The 19466-nt window shown below is 36.2% G+C and overlaps 1 protein-coding gene across 1 annotated transcript in view; it reads right to left on the bottom strand.

The window, feature by feature from the left end:
* The window catches only part of LOC142150620 (uncharacterized), a 173763-nt gene that overhangs the window by 55535 nt on the left and 98762 nt on the right, over positions 1–19466 (bottom strand). The window contains 1 exon segment of the mRNA XM_075205820.1: positions 2781–3460. Within this exon segment, the coding sequence (XP_075061921.1) occupies positions 2781–3460 (680 nt within the window).

The raw sequence follows: 19466 nt of genomic DNA, 5'->3' as shown, positions 1-19466 counted from the left end.
AAATCCTATACATTCTTTTCATTGTCTTCCCATTGTTTGCTTGGATATACTTTTCTGGCTTCTCGTAAGGCTATTTTGATATTATGATTACTGTATCCCTTTGTTTCGATCTGTTGAAAACTTCTTTTGTTCTTATATTACAACTCTGTTCATCTGAGCAGTTTTATCTGAGCTGTAAAAATTTGCCTTTGGGTAATCCCCTGAAAATGGCAGGAAAATATGACCTACTGTGATGTAATAGACTGCTAGTCACGGTGTGTTTGCGATATAAGACAGTGTCTACTCTTCTATCTTCTACAACTCTGATTTGCAGGTCTAGGAAATTGACCTTGCATTTGCTAATTTCACTCATAAGCCTCAAATGAAGTGTATCCACATGCTCAAATGTTTTGTGAATTCTTCATTCTCTTCACTGAAAACAGTTTCATTCTCCAATCACCTGAAGTACAGGTTGGCAAGCCACACTCATTGAGTATTTTGGGTCTGGAGTAGTTTTTTCTTAATATAAATTCAAGGCATTCAATTAAAATATATTGAATTCCTCATTTTGTTCCATTTTTATAAAACATTGTCACCAGGAACCCTTTTGTATGTAGTATACTCATGTCCAGCGATTCGACATCACATGTGGCTAACCAGTTAGCTTTATCCAGATGGAGATCATTAAGTCTTCTTAGGACATCCTTTATAAAGGAGGGTAACTGGTAACATATTCTCTTAATTGTCTATGAATTCATTTTCCTGCTCTAGTAGGGTTTCTGTCCTTGATATAATTGGACTGCCCATGGTGTTTTGCTGTTTTTGTGAATTATTGGAAGCATGTAAAAAATAAAGGTATCTTCAGATCATCAACTTTTAAAAAGTTATTGTACTATGGCTCCTTTTTACAAGGCTTCTACAATTTTTTTATTCATTCAGGATTAACTGTTTATAACAGTCTTCATCTCTCAGTTGCCTAAAGGCCTTATTTTTGTACTCTTCCTGTGGCCAAATCACAATATTTCTGCTTTTTCCAGATTGTTTAATTGCACATTATTCAATTCTTGAATATCCTTGATTACTTTTCCTTCCATTTTTGTCAGATATCCTATCCTTGTCCTTTTATCTGAGTTAATTTTCAATTGGTCTACATATTTTGCGACCATAATAACAAAGATTTCAATTTGTGGACAATTATCAGAATGTGTAGCAAAAAAATCTTTTTTTTTGTTTCATTTTTCTTTCATTTATAAAATTGCCTGATGAAGGGGCCCCTGTGCTCTGAAAGCTAGCAAATATAATAATTTTATTTTGGTTAGCCAATAAAGGTATCACACCTATATACTTTTGTCTTTTTTGACACAAAAGTATTTAACATCACATAAATTTGTGGACAATAAATTTCATTTGGAAAAAAGTTTAGATTTGTTTCTACAGATAGTTCTTGTTTTAGAGTTGTCTGGATGTCCTTCAATGTCCAACATTCTGCTACCACAATAGGGTCAAACATGGCATCAGTATTTATTAAAATATTTCTGTTTCAGTTTGAAGAACGTCTTTCAATTTGTCTTCGCTTCACAAATATTGATATTTTGTCGCTATATAGATTATCTTTTCATGATCGGGGAGGGTGATGAACTTTCGTTAAATTATTTCTTAAATTTTTTGAATGGCTATCATAGTCAAATCAAATTTACTATGGAGTAACATAATCCTTCATACCCTACCAGGATGTATTGCAATTTATTAAGAAAATTCACAGCCCATAATTTGATATTCAATACATTCAGGCATCACCCTTCATATCCTAAGGAAGGTCTTCCCCTATAACAATTCTTAAGAGTCACACAAATCGGCAGTAATGATATTTAAAGTCACAAACAGATGACAGATATGGGATATAGATTTATTCAGTAGAGTTACAATGCACATGAGATTCAAAAGGTGATTATTACAGCAATTAAAATAGGTAGACAATAATTACTATGGCCAAACAAAAAGAAACCACATAAAATAATATAAAGATGGTTGTACAACATTCAGTAACAGAGAATGCCACATTATACAAGCTATCAACAAAAATTGGAACCTTTTCACAGTGATCCTGGTTTGAATTTTTTTTTTATGAGCATCCTTTGTCATCATTGAATGCCCCTGTGGATTACTATACATGGGTAAGACTGAATGCCCACTAAAATAATGAATTGCCAATCAGAAATCTAATATCATGGCAGTATTGAGAGATAAAATCTTGGAACAACCAGTGGGCAGGCATTTCTTATCATTTGAACATATGATTCTGTAACTACACTGTATGCCAATTGATCCTATTAAGAAACCAGGCCAAGGACGAAATTGGGAAAAATGTTGCTTAAATGATAAAGCCATTGGATTATGTATGTATAAACTCTCCATCCTAAAGTCCTGAATGTTCAACTGGATCTTAAATGTCTTTTGGCTAACACTTATGTTTTCATATATTATTGCTTCTATTATGTTTATATCATTGTGTTATTATATTTTACACTTATAGGTAATCTTATGCTTACTAGCCTGTGGACACTTAATTTTATTAAATATATTTATTTAAAATAATTCTTCATATAAGTCACTAATTTATTGTATTCTCATAAGATTAACATTCTTTATATATTGGATGTAGTATGTACATTTTGGAAGATTAGCAATTTTATTCCTCCATGGTATTTACTACAGAAAATTACTGGGACATGAATCTTTTGATGTGATACAAGATGTGACTTATCAGCAAAACACTTGTTACATTAATAGCAATTAAATGGTTTCTCTCCTGTGTGAATCATCTGATGTCTAACAAGTTCTGACTTTTGGTTAAAACTCTTGCTAAATTCAGAGCATTTAAATTGTTTCTCCCCTGTGTAAATTCTTTGATGTTTTACAAGATGTGACTTGCAGCTAAAACACTTGTTACATTCAGAGCATTTAAATGGTTTCTCCCCTGTGTGAGTCTTATGATGTGTTACAAGATGTGACTTAAGGGTAAAACACTTGCTGCATTCAGAGCATTTAAATGGTTTCTCCTCTGTGTGAATTTTATGGTGTCTTACAAGATTTGACTTTTGAGTAAAACACATGCTACATTCAGAGCATTTAAATTGTTTCTCTCCTGTGTGAATCATCTGATGTCTAACAAGTTCTGCAGTTTGGGTAAAACACTTGCTGCATTCAGAGCACTTAAATGGTTTTTCCCCTGTGTGAATCATTTGATGTTCTATAAGCTCTGGTTTTCTGGTAAAACATTTGCTACATTCAGAGCATTTAAATGGTTTCTCCCCTGTGTGAATCCTCAGATGTGTAACAAGAGTTGACTTTCGGGTAAAACATTTGCTACATTCAGAGCATTTAAATAACTTCTGTTCTATATGAATCCTTTGATGTTTTACAAGATCTGACTTGAGGGTAAAACACTGGATACATTCACAGAATAGATTGTGTTTCTGTCCTGCAAAATTCATCATATGTTTGATGAGTAACAACTTAGTTGAGATGGTTTCTCTTATTCAGAAAATGAAAATTGCTTGTGGGAATTTTGTAGAGTTGAAGAATAATTAATACATGTAGTCTACTTTACTTGTTGGTGAGATTTTTCTTTGGAATTCTTAGATGTTCAGAGATCAATGTCCTCTTCTGAGACACCTTCTGTTTATTCTGGGAATCCTGCTCGTTAATTCACCTGTAATAAAAGTTATGATAATGTTAACAATGTAATGATTATCTGTTTGCTGTGTGAATCTGCTTTCACAGTAGCAGTGTTATGTTGAATAAGGAACACAACGTATATTTATATAAACTAACAAATATATACCAGTCCTTGATCATTGTTTTTTGTTTTTCTGTGTATGTTCCCATTTTGCTGGGAATGAAATGTTTGTATTGCTAATGAAATGTTCAGTAAATAGAACTCTCTCCTCCTGCAGCATAATCTATTATACATTACTCACCTCCTGCACTGACCAGAGGGTTGAGCTACGGTAAAACAACAATGTGAACCCCGATAACATTTTAAACGGCATGGGAATAACGATGGCTAAAAGGCCTACAGTAATAAAATGCCTAATAAACATATGCCAGACATGCAGTTTGTCTGGAGCTTGAAATCTTCGTGCACTGTCCAATCCAAATGGCCTAAACACTTACAGTATGATATGACTTCATTTACTATGGACACACTGAAAATGGCGGTTTTAAAGTGGCAGTATCCAGACCACACGCCTTTATTCTATTACAGAGGCGTAGGCTCCGGGTATTTCCGCTTTAAAACTGGCATTTTCAGGCGTTTAGGCCACTCGGATTGGACAGTGCACGGTAAAGGTAAGTAGGCATTTTATTACTGTATGCCTTATAGCCATCATTATTCCTATGTCGTTTAAAATGTTGTTGGGGTTCACATTGTGGTGGTAATGAGTACCGCAGGACCATAGACGGGTAACAACTGCTACCAATCCTGGCACAACTTTTTTCAGCTGATGCACCAGTATGTTGGCGTTTTCACTACACACTTCATGGAAATGTGAATATAGAGAACACCTTCCTGTCACTTTGTTCAGTGTGAGGGGTACAGAGCAAACAGCAACATCACAACATGGTGGTTGCAGTGCATGAACCAGGACTATTAACATGAGCTATCAGCTTGATTCAGCTGGTTTTAAGGGCATATAATAATACCTATTTAAGATGCATTTGTAGGTTTGATGTTTGGGTTTACAGAAAAGAGTAACAAAAACATAATAAAAAAAATGGCTAGAAAAATAAATTATAAAATATATAAGCTACACACATGATCCCATACTGAAAAATGTATTTATAGAAAGAAGTTGTAGAGTACAAACTTCATAGCAGTGTAACGTTATAATTATATTTATTATTCTGGTATATTGCAATACTATAGGTATAAACATTCTGAAGGCAGGACATTTTAAGACAAGAACTCATCCCACATCCATATCAAGTCTATATATATAGAAACATTTATGTATGTATCAATATCTTCTTAGACATAATATAATTACCTTAACTGTAGATTTCCTCTTCAGTCTATTTCCCTCCTGCACGTTCTTACTGGTTCCACTCTCTAGATCTCCAGCCACCAATTCAGGCATCAACTAACTGAAAATAGCCCAATACCACCTATTTATAGTAATTTCTCCCCATCTCTCTTCTGTAGTTACCAGGATGACCAAAAGATATTCTCAGACTCTTTGTCTTAAGGTGAAATTTAAATTAAGGTATCATGAAGTCCATATGTTTTCTTTCACCAGAGCAGCTTCTTATGTAAACCTCCTTGACTTGTAAAATGAGGTATAAACATTCCTAAGGTCACTTACAACAAAGGAAATTTCTAATGAGACCTGAATCTTGAATTCAAATTAGATCACATCCTGTTATGTCAACACATGGATCTTTTGTTTAGGATTCACCTATTCTTTAGACAGATGGAGGGTAAAGATGACCCTGCCCAAATGAATTTACAATCTATTACACCTATGACACCATAGTACTGATAATATAAAATATAAGCTGTGTGCAGGTAAGCCTTAAGCCCAGATAAAATAGCATAGCATTTGATCATGTTAGGACTGACCAGAATGGGAAGACTTTGGCATGAGTTGGTCAGCTTAACATATATTGCAATATGTGGAACTAACATTCCCTGTTTTTAACATAGAACAGTATTTAGTACAACATTAAGTATGTGTTTGGAGAGTGCAGAGTATCCCTGTTTTCTTGTCTATAAAAATGTGGGCAACCCCCTCTTCCACCCCAGTCTGTTCATGGTGAGTGCAGAGGATCTATGTCTGATATATATATATATATATATATATATATATATATATATATATATATATATATGTGTGTATATCTTTATTAATTTATAGAATAATTGCCACAATCAATGTATTATCATGTATGCATTGGTTGGCTCATAAAACTATTTGGCTTTAATGTTAAGTATTTGTGCAACAAAAGATATTTATTAAGATTATGGGATAACTAAATTATTCCTATCCTTATATGTATGGCTCATACAATTTAGGTGATTTACTAATAAATAGGAAAATATACAATATAAAATTGACAGTTGTGTACCCTAATAATTATAATTCTGTTAGATTACAATACTAACTATATAAACATTGTTAAGGCCCAACCACATCCTAGATTTATAACAATGCAATATTTACAATATATAACATCTACCAACGTTTGTGTATGTATCAATACAATTTTATACAAAATATAATTACCTTATCCTTGGGATATCTCTTTCCCTCCTGGTTATTCTTACTGTTCAATCCTTCCTGCTTTCCAGCCACCAACTCAACCATCAACTAACTAACACTAGCCTGATACTGCCTATTTATACACATTAATTCCACATATTTCTTCAGTAGCTCCTGTGATGATGAAAAGGTATTCTCAGGCTGTTTGTCTCCGGGTGAAACTTAAATTAAAATCTAATTTTATTCCTAAAAATTGTTTAATTGGAGCAGCTTCTCATGTAAACCTCATTAACTTGTAAATGAGATGTAAACATTCCTAAGGTTACTTACTATAAAGGAAAATACTAATTAGACACTGGCAGGTGGAAAATCTTCCATTCTTAATAAATTACAACAGTCTCTGACATTCTGTTATGTCAACAAATGGATCTTTTGTTTATGATTCACATCTAGTCTAGGCAGACAATGTGAGCAGAAATACCTGTTTTAAATATCAGCAGTAACTATGATTTCAAAATAAATACAAATAATTCTCATAAGAACTCATCCTCCTCCTTGTACCTCCTCACCCAGCCAAATACAGATCAACACAATCAGATAAAGAACACAGAGGTAGATAGTATGGTAATAACACCAGCATTAATACTACATACCCACAGTAAATCAAAATACTTATCTGTACACCCACACAAGACAAAACATTGGGAAATATTTGCACCCAGCAGATAATGGACTTACTACCTACTATCTATTAATGAAGTAATTTACATATTATATTATTGTAATGTTATAGGAGGAATATTCTCTTGCTAAAGAGAGATCACTGTTTTCTTATATGTATTATAAATGCACAGTTTTTTTTAGTGTTGTCTATTAATGTCTAATTGTAGGCTTTCATTCTTTTTCTGTATGTATAGACACACGCACAATGACACTTGTCTATACATAGACACATGCCACACTGCCACATTACACGTTCTATGTATAGGTGTAAGTACACAGTACTACTTTTTTCTTTAAGAGACAAGGATAGGTTTAGGGTTTGAGTTTAGGGTATATCAGGAAAAGGAACAAAATGATAGAAAAGATAAATGACAGAAATGTATTATAAAATAAATGTATATATGTGTCTGGCAGTGTATGTGTGAGTGTTTCTCTCAGTCTGAGTTCATCATTTCTATATAAAAAAATAAAAAAATGCTAAACTGCTGCACAGAGTAATTTTTAACACACTCCAATACTTTAAAAGAGCTACACAACTAGATACACATTTGTATATGCTAACAAAACAAAACCAAAAGAGTTCCCTTATTTCCTACAGAAGACAGCTGAAACAAGAAACAGTTGAATACTATTATCACTTTGCATACACTATTAGTATATTATCACAATATATCTATCCTTAATTTATAAAGGATAAAATGGGAACTCAAACAGTGTGAATGTGATCACGTTTCCAAAAAAAATCCTTTACATTCCTTGAATTAATCATTGTTCAAAAATACCATACATTAAATATTAAAACGACATCTACAACATAATAGCTCCAAAGGTTTGTGTATGTATCAATACATTTGTATGTGAAATACAATTACCTTACTCTGGAGCTTTCTCCTTCTACCTCTTTCCTGCTCATTCTTACTGTTCCATCCTTCCAGGTCTCCAGCCACCGACTAACTAACACCAGCCTGATACAGCCTATTTATAGTCATTCCTCCCCATCTCTCTTCTATAGTTTCCATGATGATGAAATACTCTTTGTCTTAATGTAACATTTACATTAGGCGTTCATAAAATTCTGTCATCAGAGCAGCATCTCGTGTTAACCTCCTTGACTTGTAAATGAGGTATAAACATTGTTAACGTCACTTATTACAAAGGAAAATTCTGATTATACCTTCACAGGTGGTAAAACCATCTATTCTAATTAGATCATAGCGTTCTCGGACATCCTGTTATGTCAACAAAAGGATCTTTTATTTAGGTTTCACATATTGTCTAGGCAGAGAGTGTGAGCAGAAAGACCTGTCCTAAATATCAACAGTAACTCTGATATCCAAATTATTCACTATTTAAAATAAACATGTATATAAAACCTCCCCAAGTCAAAGCTACTGCTACCTTACAAAATTTGTAATGATTTCAAATATCAAATATTGAATGCTCATAAAATATAATATAATAATACAAATAATGCTCAATATAAAGCCTCAGATATTTATTCGATTACATCCTCGTCCAGCCAAGGACAGAGTTACAAAATCAGATAAAGCACACAAAGTGAGAGCACTAATTGTATTGGTAAAAACACCAAGGTATATAAAGCAGGATTAATAATGCATACATAGATCAAAACTACAGGCTTATTTGTACACTCATACAACATATAATTATGTTATATACAGTAAATATTGGACTCCCTTCCTACTCCCTGCTATTTAAGCAATTTACATATTTAGTTGTAGGTGATACCATCATAAACAAAATAGGCAACAGGCAAACTACGTGGGAAAAAAAAGAGGCTCTTTGGAGTAATGCAAATATCTAATCAGCCAATCATGTGGCAGCAATTCAAAAGTGGATCCTACCATATATATATATATTATCTATTTATTTCTAGAATAACTACCACGCCAAATGATTTATCATGCATGTAATGGTTGGCTCATAAAACTATTTGGCCTTAATGTTAAGTAATTGTGCAATAAAACTTGTTTTTTAAGATTATGGGACAACTAAATCATTCCTATCCTTACATTTATGGCTCATACAATTTATTTGAAAATCTAGGAATAGTCATCAATATATTTAGAAATATTTTATAAATGTATGTTTATATGTATTATGGTTCATAAATATCTGACTACACTGCCAACAATAGGATGAAGTAGATACATATAATATACAGTGTATTATCAGGATATTTAAAGTTCAAGACATGTAAAACCAGCTTAATTTTGCAATACGATATTTACAATTAAATATATAAAAATATAGAATATAAAATTCACAGTTGTATACCTTAATAATTATAATTCTGTTAGCAACAATTATATAGTTAGTATTGTAATCTAAGGCAAAACCACATCCTAGATTTATAATAATACAATATTTATAATATAATGTCTACAAACGTTTGTGTATGTATTAATACAAAATATAATTACCTTACTCTGGGGATTTCTCCTTCTATCTCTTTCCCTCCTGATTATTCTTACTGTTCCAACCTTCCAGCTCTCCAGCTACCAACTCAAGCATCAACTAACTTACACTAGCCTGATACAGCCTATTTATACTCATTCCTCCCCATCTTTCTTCAGTAGTTCCTGTGATGATGAAAAGGTATTCTCAGACTGTTTGTGTCTAGGTGAAAATTTAATTAAAATCGAATTACATTCTTAAAATTTGTTTCATCAGAACAGCTTCTCCTGTAGACCTCATTGACTTGTAAATGAGATGTAAACATTATTACTACAAAGGAAAATGCTAATTAGACCTTTACAGGTGGAAAATATTCCATTCTTATTAGATTACAGCAGTCTCTGCTATCCTGTTATGTCAACAAATTGATCTTTTGTCTAGGATTCACCTCTAGTCTAGACAAACAATGTGAAACTGTTTTAAATATCAGCAGTAACTATGATTTCAAAATAAATACAAAGATTAAAATTTATCTTCCTTGTCCCTCCTCATCCATCTATGTACATATCAACAAAATCAGATAAAGAACACTGAGGGAGAAAGTATGATAAAACACAAAGGTATAAAAAGCAGGAATAATACTACATATTTAAATCACAAGACTTATCTGTGCAACCACACAAGACAAAACACTGTGTAATATCCACACACACAGAGATAATGGACTCACTGCCCACTATATATTAATGAAGCAACTTACATATAATAATATTATAAGAGGAATATTCTCTTACTAAAGAGAGATCACTGTTATCTTATCTGTATTATAAATGCACAGTCCTTCTTCTCACGTTCTCTATTAGGGGCATATTTAATTAGGATTTGAGCCGCGATTACGCCTGGCTGCACGGGTTCCAATACTGCAGCATCAAGGATGTTGGTGTACCATAATGACACTTTACATGCGCAGCCGCGCATAATCGCGGGCGCAAATCCTAATTGAATATGCCCCTAAATGTCTAATTCTAGGTTTCCATTCTTTTTCTGTATGTTCAGACACATGCACAGTATCACTTCTTACATCCTATATTTGGGTGTATTTCCCAGTGCCTGTTCTTCATCTGCATATATATAGAGAATTAGATAGTACTACTTGTTTTCTTTGTATAAAGTCTTGGTATGTTTTTATTTTATTTAATCTAAGCTCTGGTTAAGTGTAATATATAAGAAACAATTGTGCTGAGAATTCTCATGTATTATGTGCAGAAATGACAAATGACTAAAGAAATGAAAACCCAACATTTACAAATGAGCTATTCCCACACCGCCTTAAATCGTCATCATCAGCAGCAGCTTTTTATATAGCGCTACTAATTCCGCAGCGCTGTACAGAGAACTCTCTCACATCAGTCCCTGTGATTGGATAAGTTAGACAGAAATAGCACATTAGGGATGATCAGCTGACATGCACCTTGACTAGGACTGTCATGGTCGAAACCTATTGCAAGCTGATCAGCATTCCATTATTGTTTTCCATCTGTATTCCTTCCGCTGAATGGGGATTTCTTTGGCTTTTCCACATTTGGATATTCAAGGCCATTGTGGAAAAATTATCATCTGCCTGAATATTCTCATTCATCTGGTAGGAGTGCATGAATATTTCCCTTGTGGATTTACTTGTTATTTTATTTATTTTGTGTAAATCCACAAGGGAAAGATTCATGCACTCCTACCAGTTACAATATTAGTGTGAATAAAAAGTTTATTTTATTTAAGCAATATCACGCTAGATGCACTTTATTTTTTCTTTTATGGTATATCATCATCATCATCATTTATTTATATAGCGCCACTAATTCCGCAGCGCTGTACAGAGAACTCATTCACATCAGTCCCTGCCCCATTGGAGCTTACAGTCTAAATTCCCTAATATAGACACACAGACACAGACAGACATGGAGAGACTAGGGTTGATTTTGATAGCACCCAATTACCTACCAGTATGTTTTTGGAGTGTGGGAGGAAACCGGAGCACCTGGAGGAAACCCACGCAATCGCTGGGAGAACATACAAACTCCACACAGATAAGGCCATGGTCGGGAATCAAACTCATAACCCCAGTGCTGTGAGGCAGAAGTGCTAACCACTAGGCCACTGTGCTGCCCGAGTCTTGATGGCGAGTCTTTTATGATGTATGGAGGAAGAAAATAAAGGAAAAAGAAATAAGAAACCTATATTGATGTGCCCATTCCCCATAGATTTCTAGTGAGTAGCCCAATACTAGGGGGCGTTAAGCTAAGAAGAAGGTGCGGGTCTCCAAGTCATAAAGAGCTTTATATGGGACGTTGTTCCATATGTGTATTTGTTTATACAGTATTGCACTATTATGCTTTCTCTTTTCCATTTTCATGATATATGAGAAAAGTATCGTAGAAAATCAAAGATCCTTAGAGCATCTTCATAGTATTCTTCTTATATTTCTTATGTATCTTTAAACAATTATAACAGCACCTGTAGGATTTCATATTGTTATCCATTGTTGTTAAGAAAATGAGCACAGTCTAGAGAAAATAAGATCAAGACAGTGGCCATTCTGATGAGTAGCAGATTCAATCCACTGGGAGAGGTCAAGTGAGGAGGTTAGAGAGAGTAGTTTGGAAGCAGCATTGGAACGTGGATTAGCAATAGAGATGTTAAAATCACCCATGATGATGGTGGGGATGTCAGAGGATAAGAAGTGAGGGAGCCATGCAGAGAAATGTTCAAGAAATTGTTGGTGGGGTCCAGGGTGGGTGATAGATCACAGCCATACGCATAGAGAATGGGTTAAAAATCCTAACAGTGTGTTCTTCAAAAGATGTGGATGTGAGTGATGGGACATTTGGTAGAACTGTGAACTTACACTGTGGGGAGAAAAGTAGTCCAACCCCAACTCCTTGTCTGCCTCCTGGTCTGGGTGTGTGGGTGTCATGGAGGCCACCATGTGAAAGGGCTGCAGGTAAGGCATTGTCTAATTGCGTGAGCCATGGTGGTAAGTTTGTTACAGAGTGTGCATTCCATTTAAAGGACTTTGGGATGGAATGGAGACAGGGGCGGATCTAGAAAATTGCTATAGGGGGGCGATTTAGGCCCTGCCCCCTTTCCGACATCTAAGGCTGCCGGCGGCTGCACACTATGTGCAGGTCCGCTCGGCAGTGACAGTGTGCTGCCTGGCTGCTCTGATTGTGTTTAAAACACAATCAGAGCAGCCGGGCAGTAGACTGTCACTGCTGAACGGACCTGCACATACTGTGCAGCCACCGGCAAGAAGTCCCTGCTAAGGGGGGCGATTGCCCCGATCGCCCTCCCCCTGGATCCGCCACTGATTGGAGACAGGTGATGTGTTTGAGGTTTGCTGTATTTTGGTAGAGTTCAGATATATGTGTGTGGGAGAAGTGTGGGGGACCTGGATTAGGTGATATATCACCAGCTAATAGAAGCAAGGAGGAGGAAAGGTAGGAAAGATGATTGTAAGATTTACATCCTTTTAGTTTCTGGCAATAGGGTGAGGTTATTATAACTATTGAATTTAAATAAGACAACAGTTCATGAGTGTTAACTAGAGGTGAGTGAAGTACTGAAGGGGCAATGTGGACAGAGGTGTGTTTCAGGAAGGGTGAAGAACGATATAGTTCTGAAGATAAAGCCATGAAAGGAAAGCAAAAAAAATAATTTGGCAAACATTGGTATTTAGGAGGAAAATAGCAAGAAATGCAGGAATTATAGGAATTACCTAGTTGTAATTATGACCCAGTCATTGACCATTGTTTTCATTTTTGTGTACGTTCCCATATTGCTGGGACCTTTTGCCAATGAAATCTGCAGATTATTAAACGCTATGGTCCATCTGCACATAGTATTACTTATGAACTTAATATACAGGGTTTATTGTCCATAGAAAGAATACTAAACTAATGAAAATAGTAATAATTTGAAGGAGCTGCACACCTATATATATATACCTTTATATATACTAACAAAGCAAAAACACTAATGGTGCCCTAACATCCTATAGAAGACAGCTAAACAGTTTGTTAATATCAAATATCATTGTAATTATATATATTTCATTTATACTAATAAAACAAGAAAAAGATGTAATACTGTTATCACTTAGTGTACATTAGTTATATGCTTTCACAGTATATCTAACCTGATTTATAAAGGATCAAATTGTCACTCAAACAGTGAGGATGTGATCACTTCTGCATAAGTTACTGAACATGGTAACACTGTTACCCAATTCCCAGCCTCTTTATATATTGTCAGTAGCATTCTGGTTGTTTAATATGTAACTTGGGTAATGACAGAAGAGTGTACGCCCTATAAATATATATAATCAGATACATGATTGTTTAATACATAGATAGAGGATTAGTCTATATTCGCTGCAGGCTGTATACCTTCCTTTACAATATATTTTCAGTGAATCATCGACACCACAGTACCAATAGAAAAAAAATAAAATATAAAATATAAATATATATATATATATATATATATATATATATATATATATATATATATATATATCCTTATACATTATATATGCTTGTCTTGTCTGCTGTTCAATGAAACCTGTCTTGAAAAAGGTCTGGATGGGATGTAAGACCGAAATTTTGACTATAATATAAAGGAACTGGATTGAAAATAAAGAATAATCTACCTGTTTTAAATGGTGAAAGCCCTCTCTATTTTTTGAACATATGCAAGAGGCTCCTAACCTCACCACAATTCCCCAAATAAAATTTCAATTCACTAGGCATAAATCTGTGCAGTCGCTCAGGAGTCAAATACAATCTATGGATAAGCTTAAACAGGATTTCAGAGTGAGTGACTCATTTTGACTGTCTCTTTCAATGTCCTTTTCAAACATAACTACATTATTTACAAGGCTTTCTTTATTTACAGTCCTATAGGTCATTACACAGACCTTTAGTTTTCTCACTTGGTGGTAAAATGCAATGACTGCATAACCAGCAGAATTTTGCTGTAAGCCTGCATTAATTCTCGTTGAACCTGTAACATAATTGGCTGCATTTGAACATTAGTTTAGCCAAAAATATTGCTAACTCCACTGTTTAAGGGACACGTTTGATCTTTGAAGACAGTTCATTTAGGCCTAAATAACAATCCTGTAAAGGTGACTATAATGTTTTAGAAGATCAATGTCATTTTTATTGGGATATTTTTTTCTCCAACTTTATACGGTTAAATCCCCAGTGACTAATACCCATAAAACAGGGGGAAATTCAAATAGCCGCGAATTGTCTTGCGGGCATTCCAGAGATACTTTGCAGTGTATATTGTTACAAAAATATATGCTTCATTTTTCTAGGGATGTGCACCGGCGACTTTTGACGTCTCGTGTTTTGTGTTTTGGATCCGGATTTTCGTTATTTTTGGGGTTCGGATTTGTCTCGCAAAACACTTGACGAAAGGTCTCGGTTCGGATTTAAGGTTTTGGATTCGGATTTTTTTTGAAAAAAACATAAAAAGTTTAAAAATTAAAGTTTTTCTTGTTTTTCTTCTAATATGAGTTTATATTTTTGGAGTTTATTGAAGAATAGCTATAACAATAGTTATAAACAACAATGTGCTGATCATCTTATGGCTGGATTGGCAGTATGGAAGGGGACCCAATACTGTGAGGATTTGAAGAGGGGGGTTTCCACACCACGCCGCCAGTAGACGTGACCAGCATTCGTGGGGGTGTAGCAATAATTTTAGACAGTGTTTGGCTGCTCTCCAACTCTTCCTATCCCCATAATATACATGGGCACCACTAAAATTGTCTGGGCATACTGCCACTTGTAGTAGTACAAGAGTCTGAATTTCCATGGCTGCCAGGGCATGCTGGCACTTGGTGACCCACAAGGGGGGGGGGGGTTGGACTACTTCTCTCCCCACAGTGCACATTCACAGTTCTACCAAGTGTCCCATTACTCACATTCACATTTTTTGAAGTACATGCTGTTAGGATTTTTAACCCATTCTCTATGCGTGTTGCTGTCATCTATCGCCCCCCTGGTTCACACCAACAATTTCTTGAACACTTCTCTGCATGGCTCCCTCACTTCTTATCTACTGATATTCCCACCATCATCATGGGTGATTTCAACATCCCTATTTCTAATCCACGTTCCAATGCTGCTTCCAAACTACTCTCTCTAACCTAATCACTTGACCTCTCCCAGTGGATTGAATCCGCTACTCATCAGGATGGCCACTGTCTTGATCTTGTTTTCTCTAGACTATGCTCAGTTTCTAATTTCCTAAACACTCCTTTCCCCCTCTCGGATCATCAACTTATTAGCTACTCGCTCACCCCGAGTTCTTCACTCTCCCTAGTTTCAAACTCTTCCAAACCTCCTCACAACCGCAGGAATTTCAACTCTATTGATTTTCAACAGTTTTCCACCTCTCTCCAACACCTTCTCTTCCCAATTTCTACATTTCCCTCCCCTGATCGGGCAGTACCCCATTTTCATCAAACCCTAGCAACTGCCCTGGATCAAGTGGCTCCAGCGACACTACATACTTCGCGTAGAATTCGTTGGCAACTGTGGCACACTACAGTAACACGAACTCTACAAAAACTTTCTCGTAAAGCAGAACGTCACTGGCGTAAATCTTGTGCCTCTAATGATTTCATCACATATACTGATATCTACCACTCCTATAGAAATGCTCTGGACACTGCTAAACAAGCATACTTCCGATCTCTCATCTATGCTCAGGCTTCTAACACCAAACGCCTCTTTAACACATTTAACTCTTTTCTGAATCCTCCTTCCCCAAATCCTCCAACTAACATCAGTGCACAGGATCTTACTTCCTATTTCAAGGACAAAATTGATAAGATCAGGCTTGAAATGGTATCATCTCCCTTGATAGGCAATCGGCTCAATTCCTTTGTAGCACCCTGTGATACTCTCTCTTCATTTGATCCCACAAATGAAGAGGAAGTTTCTACTCTCTTCTCATCTTCCTACTCTACCTCCTGTCCTCTTGATTCCATTCCCTCACAAATTGGTATGTCCCTGTCCCTGTTCTCATTCCACCTCTAACTAAAATCTGTAATCTCTCTCTTTCTACTGGTATTTTTTCATCACTATTCAAGCATGCAGTGATTACTCCCATTTTAAAAAAAACAAAATTCTGACCCTAACTCTCTCGTAAATAACCACCCCATCTCCCAGCTCCCATGCCCCTCCAAGCTTCTCGAGAGAATTGCCTACACTCGCCTCACACACTTTCTTACAGCAAACAACCTATTGGATCCTCTTCAGTCAGGCTTGTGCTCTCAACACTCCACAGAGACTGCACTGACCAAGGTTGTCAATGATTTGATCACAGCAAAAAAATAATAACCATTACTCTCTTCTAATTCTCCTGGATCTCTCTGCTGCATTTGACACTGTTGACCACTCTCTCCTCATACAAACTCTACAATCCCTAGGTCTTGAAGGCACTGTCCTGTCCTGGTTCTCATCCTACCTATCTAATCGCTCTTTCAGTGTTAATTTCTCTGGATCCACCTCTGCTCCGCTTCCTTTATCAGTTGGAGTGCCACAAGGCTCAGTCCTAGGTCCTCTGCTATTCTCTATCTACACCACTTCTCTTGGAAAACTAATAAGCTCCTTTGGATTTCAGTATCATCTCTATGCAGATGATGCACAAATTTATCTATCCTCTCCTGATCTTTCACCATCTGTGTTGTCTCGCGTTACCGACTGTCTTTCTGCCATTTCATCTTGGATGTCTTCTAGCCAACTCAAACTCAATCTTTCAAAAAATGAATTAATAATATTCCGACCCAAAAACAGAAGCTTCCTGCCTGACATTTCAATTTCTGTTGATAACATGACCATAAATCCCAAGCTGCAAGCTCGTTGCCTAGGTGTAATCCTTGATTCACAACTGTCATTTATTCCCCACATCAACTCTATATCTAAATCATGTCACATACACCTAAAGAACATTTCCAGAATACGCACATATCTGACACAAGACACCACAAAAACATTAATTCATGCACTCATCATCTCCCGCATCGACTATTGCAATTCCCTCCTTACTGGTCTTCCCAAAGTCAGACTTGAACCCCTACAATCTATTTTGCATGCAGCGGCTAGATTGATTTTCCTTACTAACCTTTTTTCCTCTGCTGAGCCACTCTGTCAGTCTCTACATTGGCTGCCTGCATTTCAACGAATCCAATATAAAATTCTTCTACTAACATACAAGGCCATCAACAAAATTGCACCAACATACATTTCCTCACTGGTCTCGAAATATCTCCCCACTCGATACCTCCGTTCTGCACAAGATCTACGTCTCTCCTCCACTCTCATCACATCCTCCCATTCTTGGTTACAGGATTTTTTCCGGGCTGCACCCACTTTGTAGAAATCCCTCCCTCGCACAGTAAGACTTTCCTCTAGTCTTCAAACCTTCAAGCGTTCACTGCAAAAACCCACTTCTTCAGACAAGGTTATGATATTCCTCAACCACCATCTTAATTTCCCTAGATTACCCTATTACCATCCTCTACACAGCTAACGCAAGACAACAACCCTCTGACCAACATTGCAACACACACAGCCCACTCAGTACTTTTACCTTTGCAGTCTAGCTGGTCCATTGTGCAATATGATGTAGCACATGCCCTTGTGTTTCTAACTCCCATTGTCCTATAGATTGTAAGCTTGCGAGCAGGGTTCTCTTACCTCTCTGTCTGTATGTATTACCCAGTATTGTCTTATTAATGTTTGTTCCCAATTGTAAAGCGCTACGGAATTTGCTGGCGCTATATAAATAAATGTTGATCCTGATCATGATGAAGTGCCAATATCCACTGGCACCAAGGATCCACTGTGACCTATAGTGCACCAGGAAAAAATATAAATAAACCCCCCCACTCTTTCAAACCACAGGCTGGCACACCTGGCATCTTCTTCATCTGGTTTTGTCAAAAAAATTAGGTTGACACAATACTAACTCGTTAAGAGCTCCTGCAGAGAATGAAGTCCTTGCGACCATACAGTCATATTTATAACTGGGGGATTTCCCACGACCAGAACGCAAGCCCTGATTGGAAGTATTTGACAGCAGTGGGTGAAATACAAAGGAGTGTATTTTATTACTGTGAGATATAGATTTTGAAGCTGTGAATGTAATTTGAAATAAAAACACAGGGGAATGCGGAAACATAGAGATATCAGTGCACTTGTGTGGCCACCATTATAATGATAACAATAATAACCGGTCTTTAGTTATTCAGTCTACAAGCAGGAGAGTGCTGTCTGATTTGGATTAACCTGCACTGTTTTACTATTTTGTATACTTTTATGTGCTACTAGTTTAAAAGAGTGTGAAGGATTTTTTATTAATAACCTGATACACAAATTGCCCCCCATAGATCTATTTAATAACATGGTGGGAAAAGCAAGGATACGCTGAAACTCATAGAAAATCTATATCAGCTGTTAGCAGCCTAGTGCCATTAAACAAACAAATGTGATCATCTGATTGGCTGCTGGGGATACAGCTGCCACTGTTCTGCTTGCACCATTTTACAAAATACTACATTTTACTCTTAATAGATGGAGGTAAAACAGCACTAGAAAGGTATGAGGGAAAGAATAAGAAGGAATAACAGGGACCAATAGGAGCACTTCTAGTGTGATACAGGGCAGTGTGCAGTGTCCCTGTAGAAATATTCAGTACTCATAGCTCTGTCTGTCATAGAAGGGATCCCAGTACTGAGAAGAGCTGCTGAAACTCTCTACTGGATAGAAAGATCTTTCTTCTCCTAGTCCCAGCACCTGGATGAACAGAACAGCAGTATATTACAGAGATCAGGAAGGGCGAACCTATCGTTATTGGCGGTTATATATTTAGGTCTAGTTCATAACATATGAGAGAAATATTCTGAAGTCCCCTTGTCAGATCTCTCCAATCTTCTCTGACATTTAACAAGAGTTAGATTTTTCCCGTAATTTCTCAACTTCAAAAAAAAAAACTTGCTTCCCCTTTGTATGG

Source organism: Mixophyes fleayi, chromosome 4, assembly GCF_038048845.1.
Source record: "Mixophyes fleayi isolate aMixFle1 chromosome 4, aMixFle1.hap1, whole genome shotgun sequence".
NCBI lineage: Eukaryota > Metazoa > Chordata > Amphibia > Anura > Limnodynastidae > Mixophyes > Mixophyes fleayi.
Note: the sequence above shows the minus strand (reverse complement) of the source record. Positions and strands in the feature narration are given on the sequence as shown.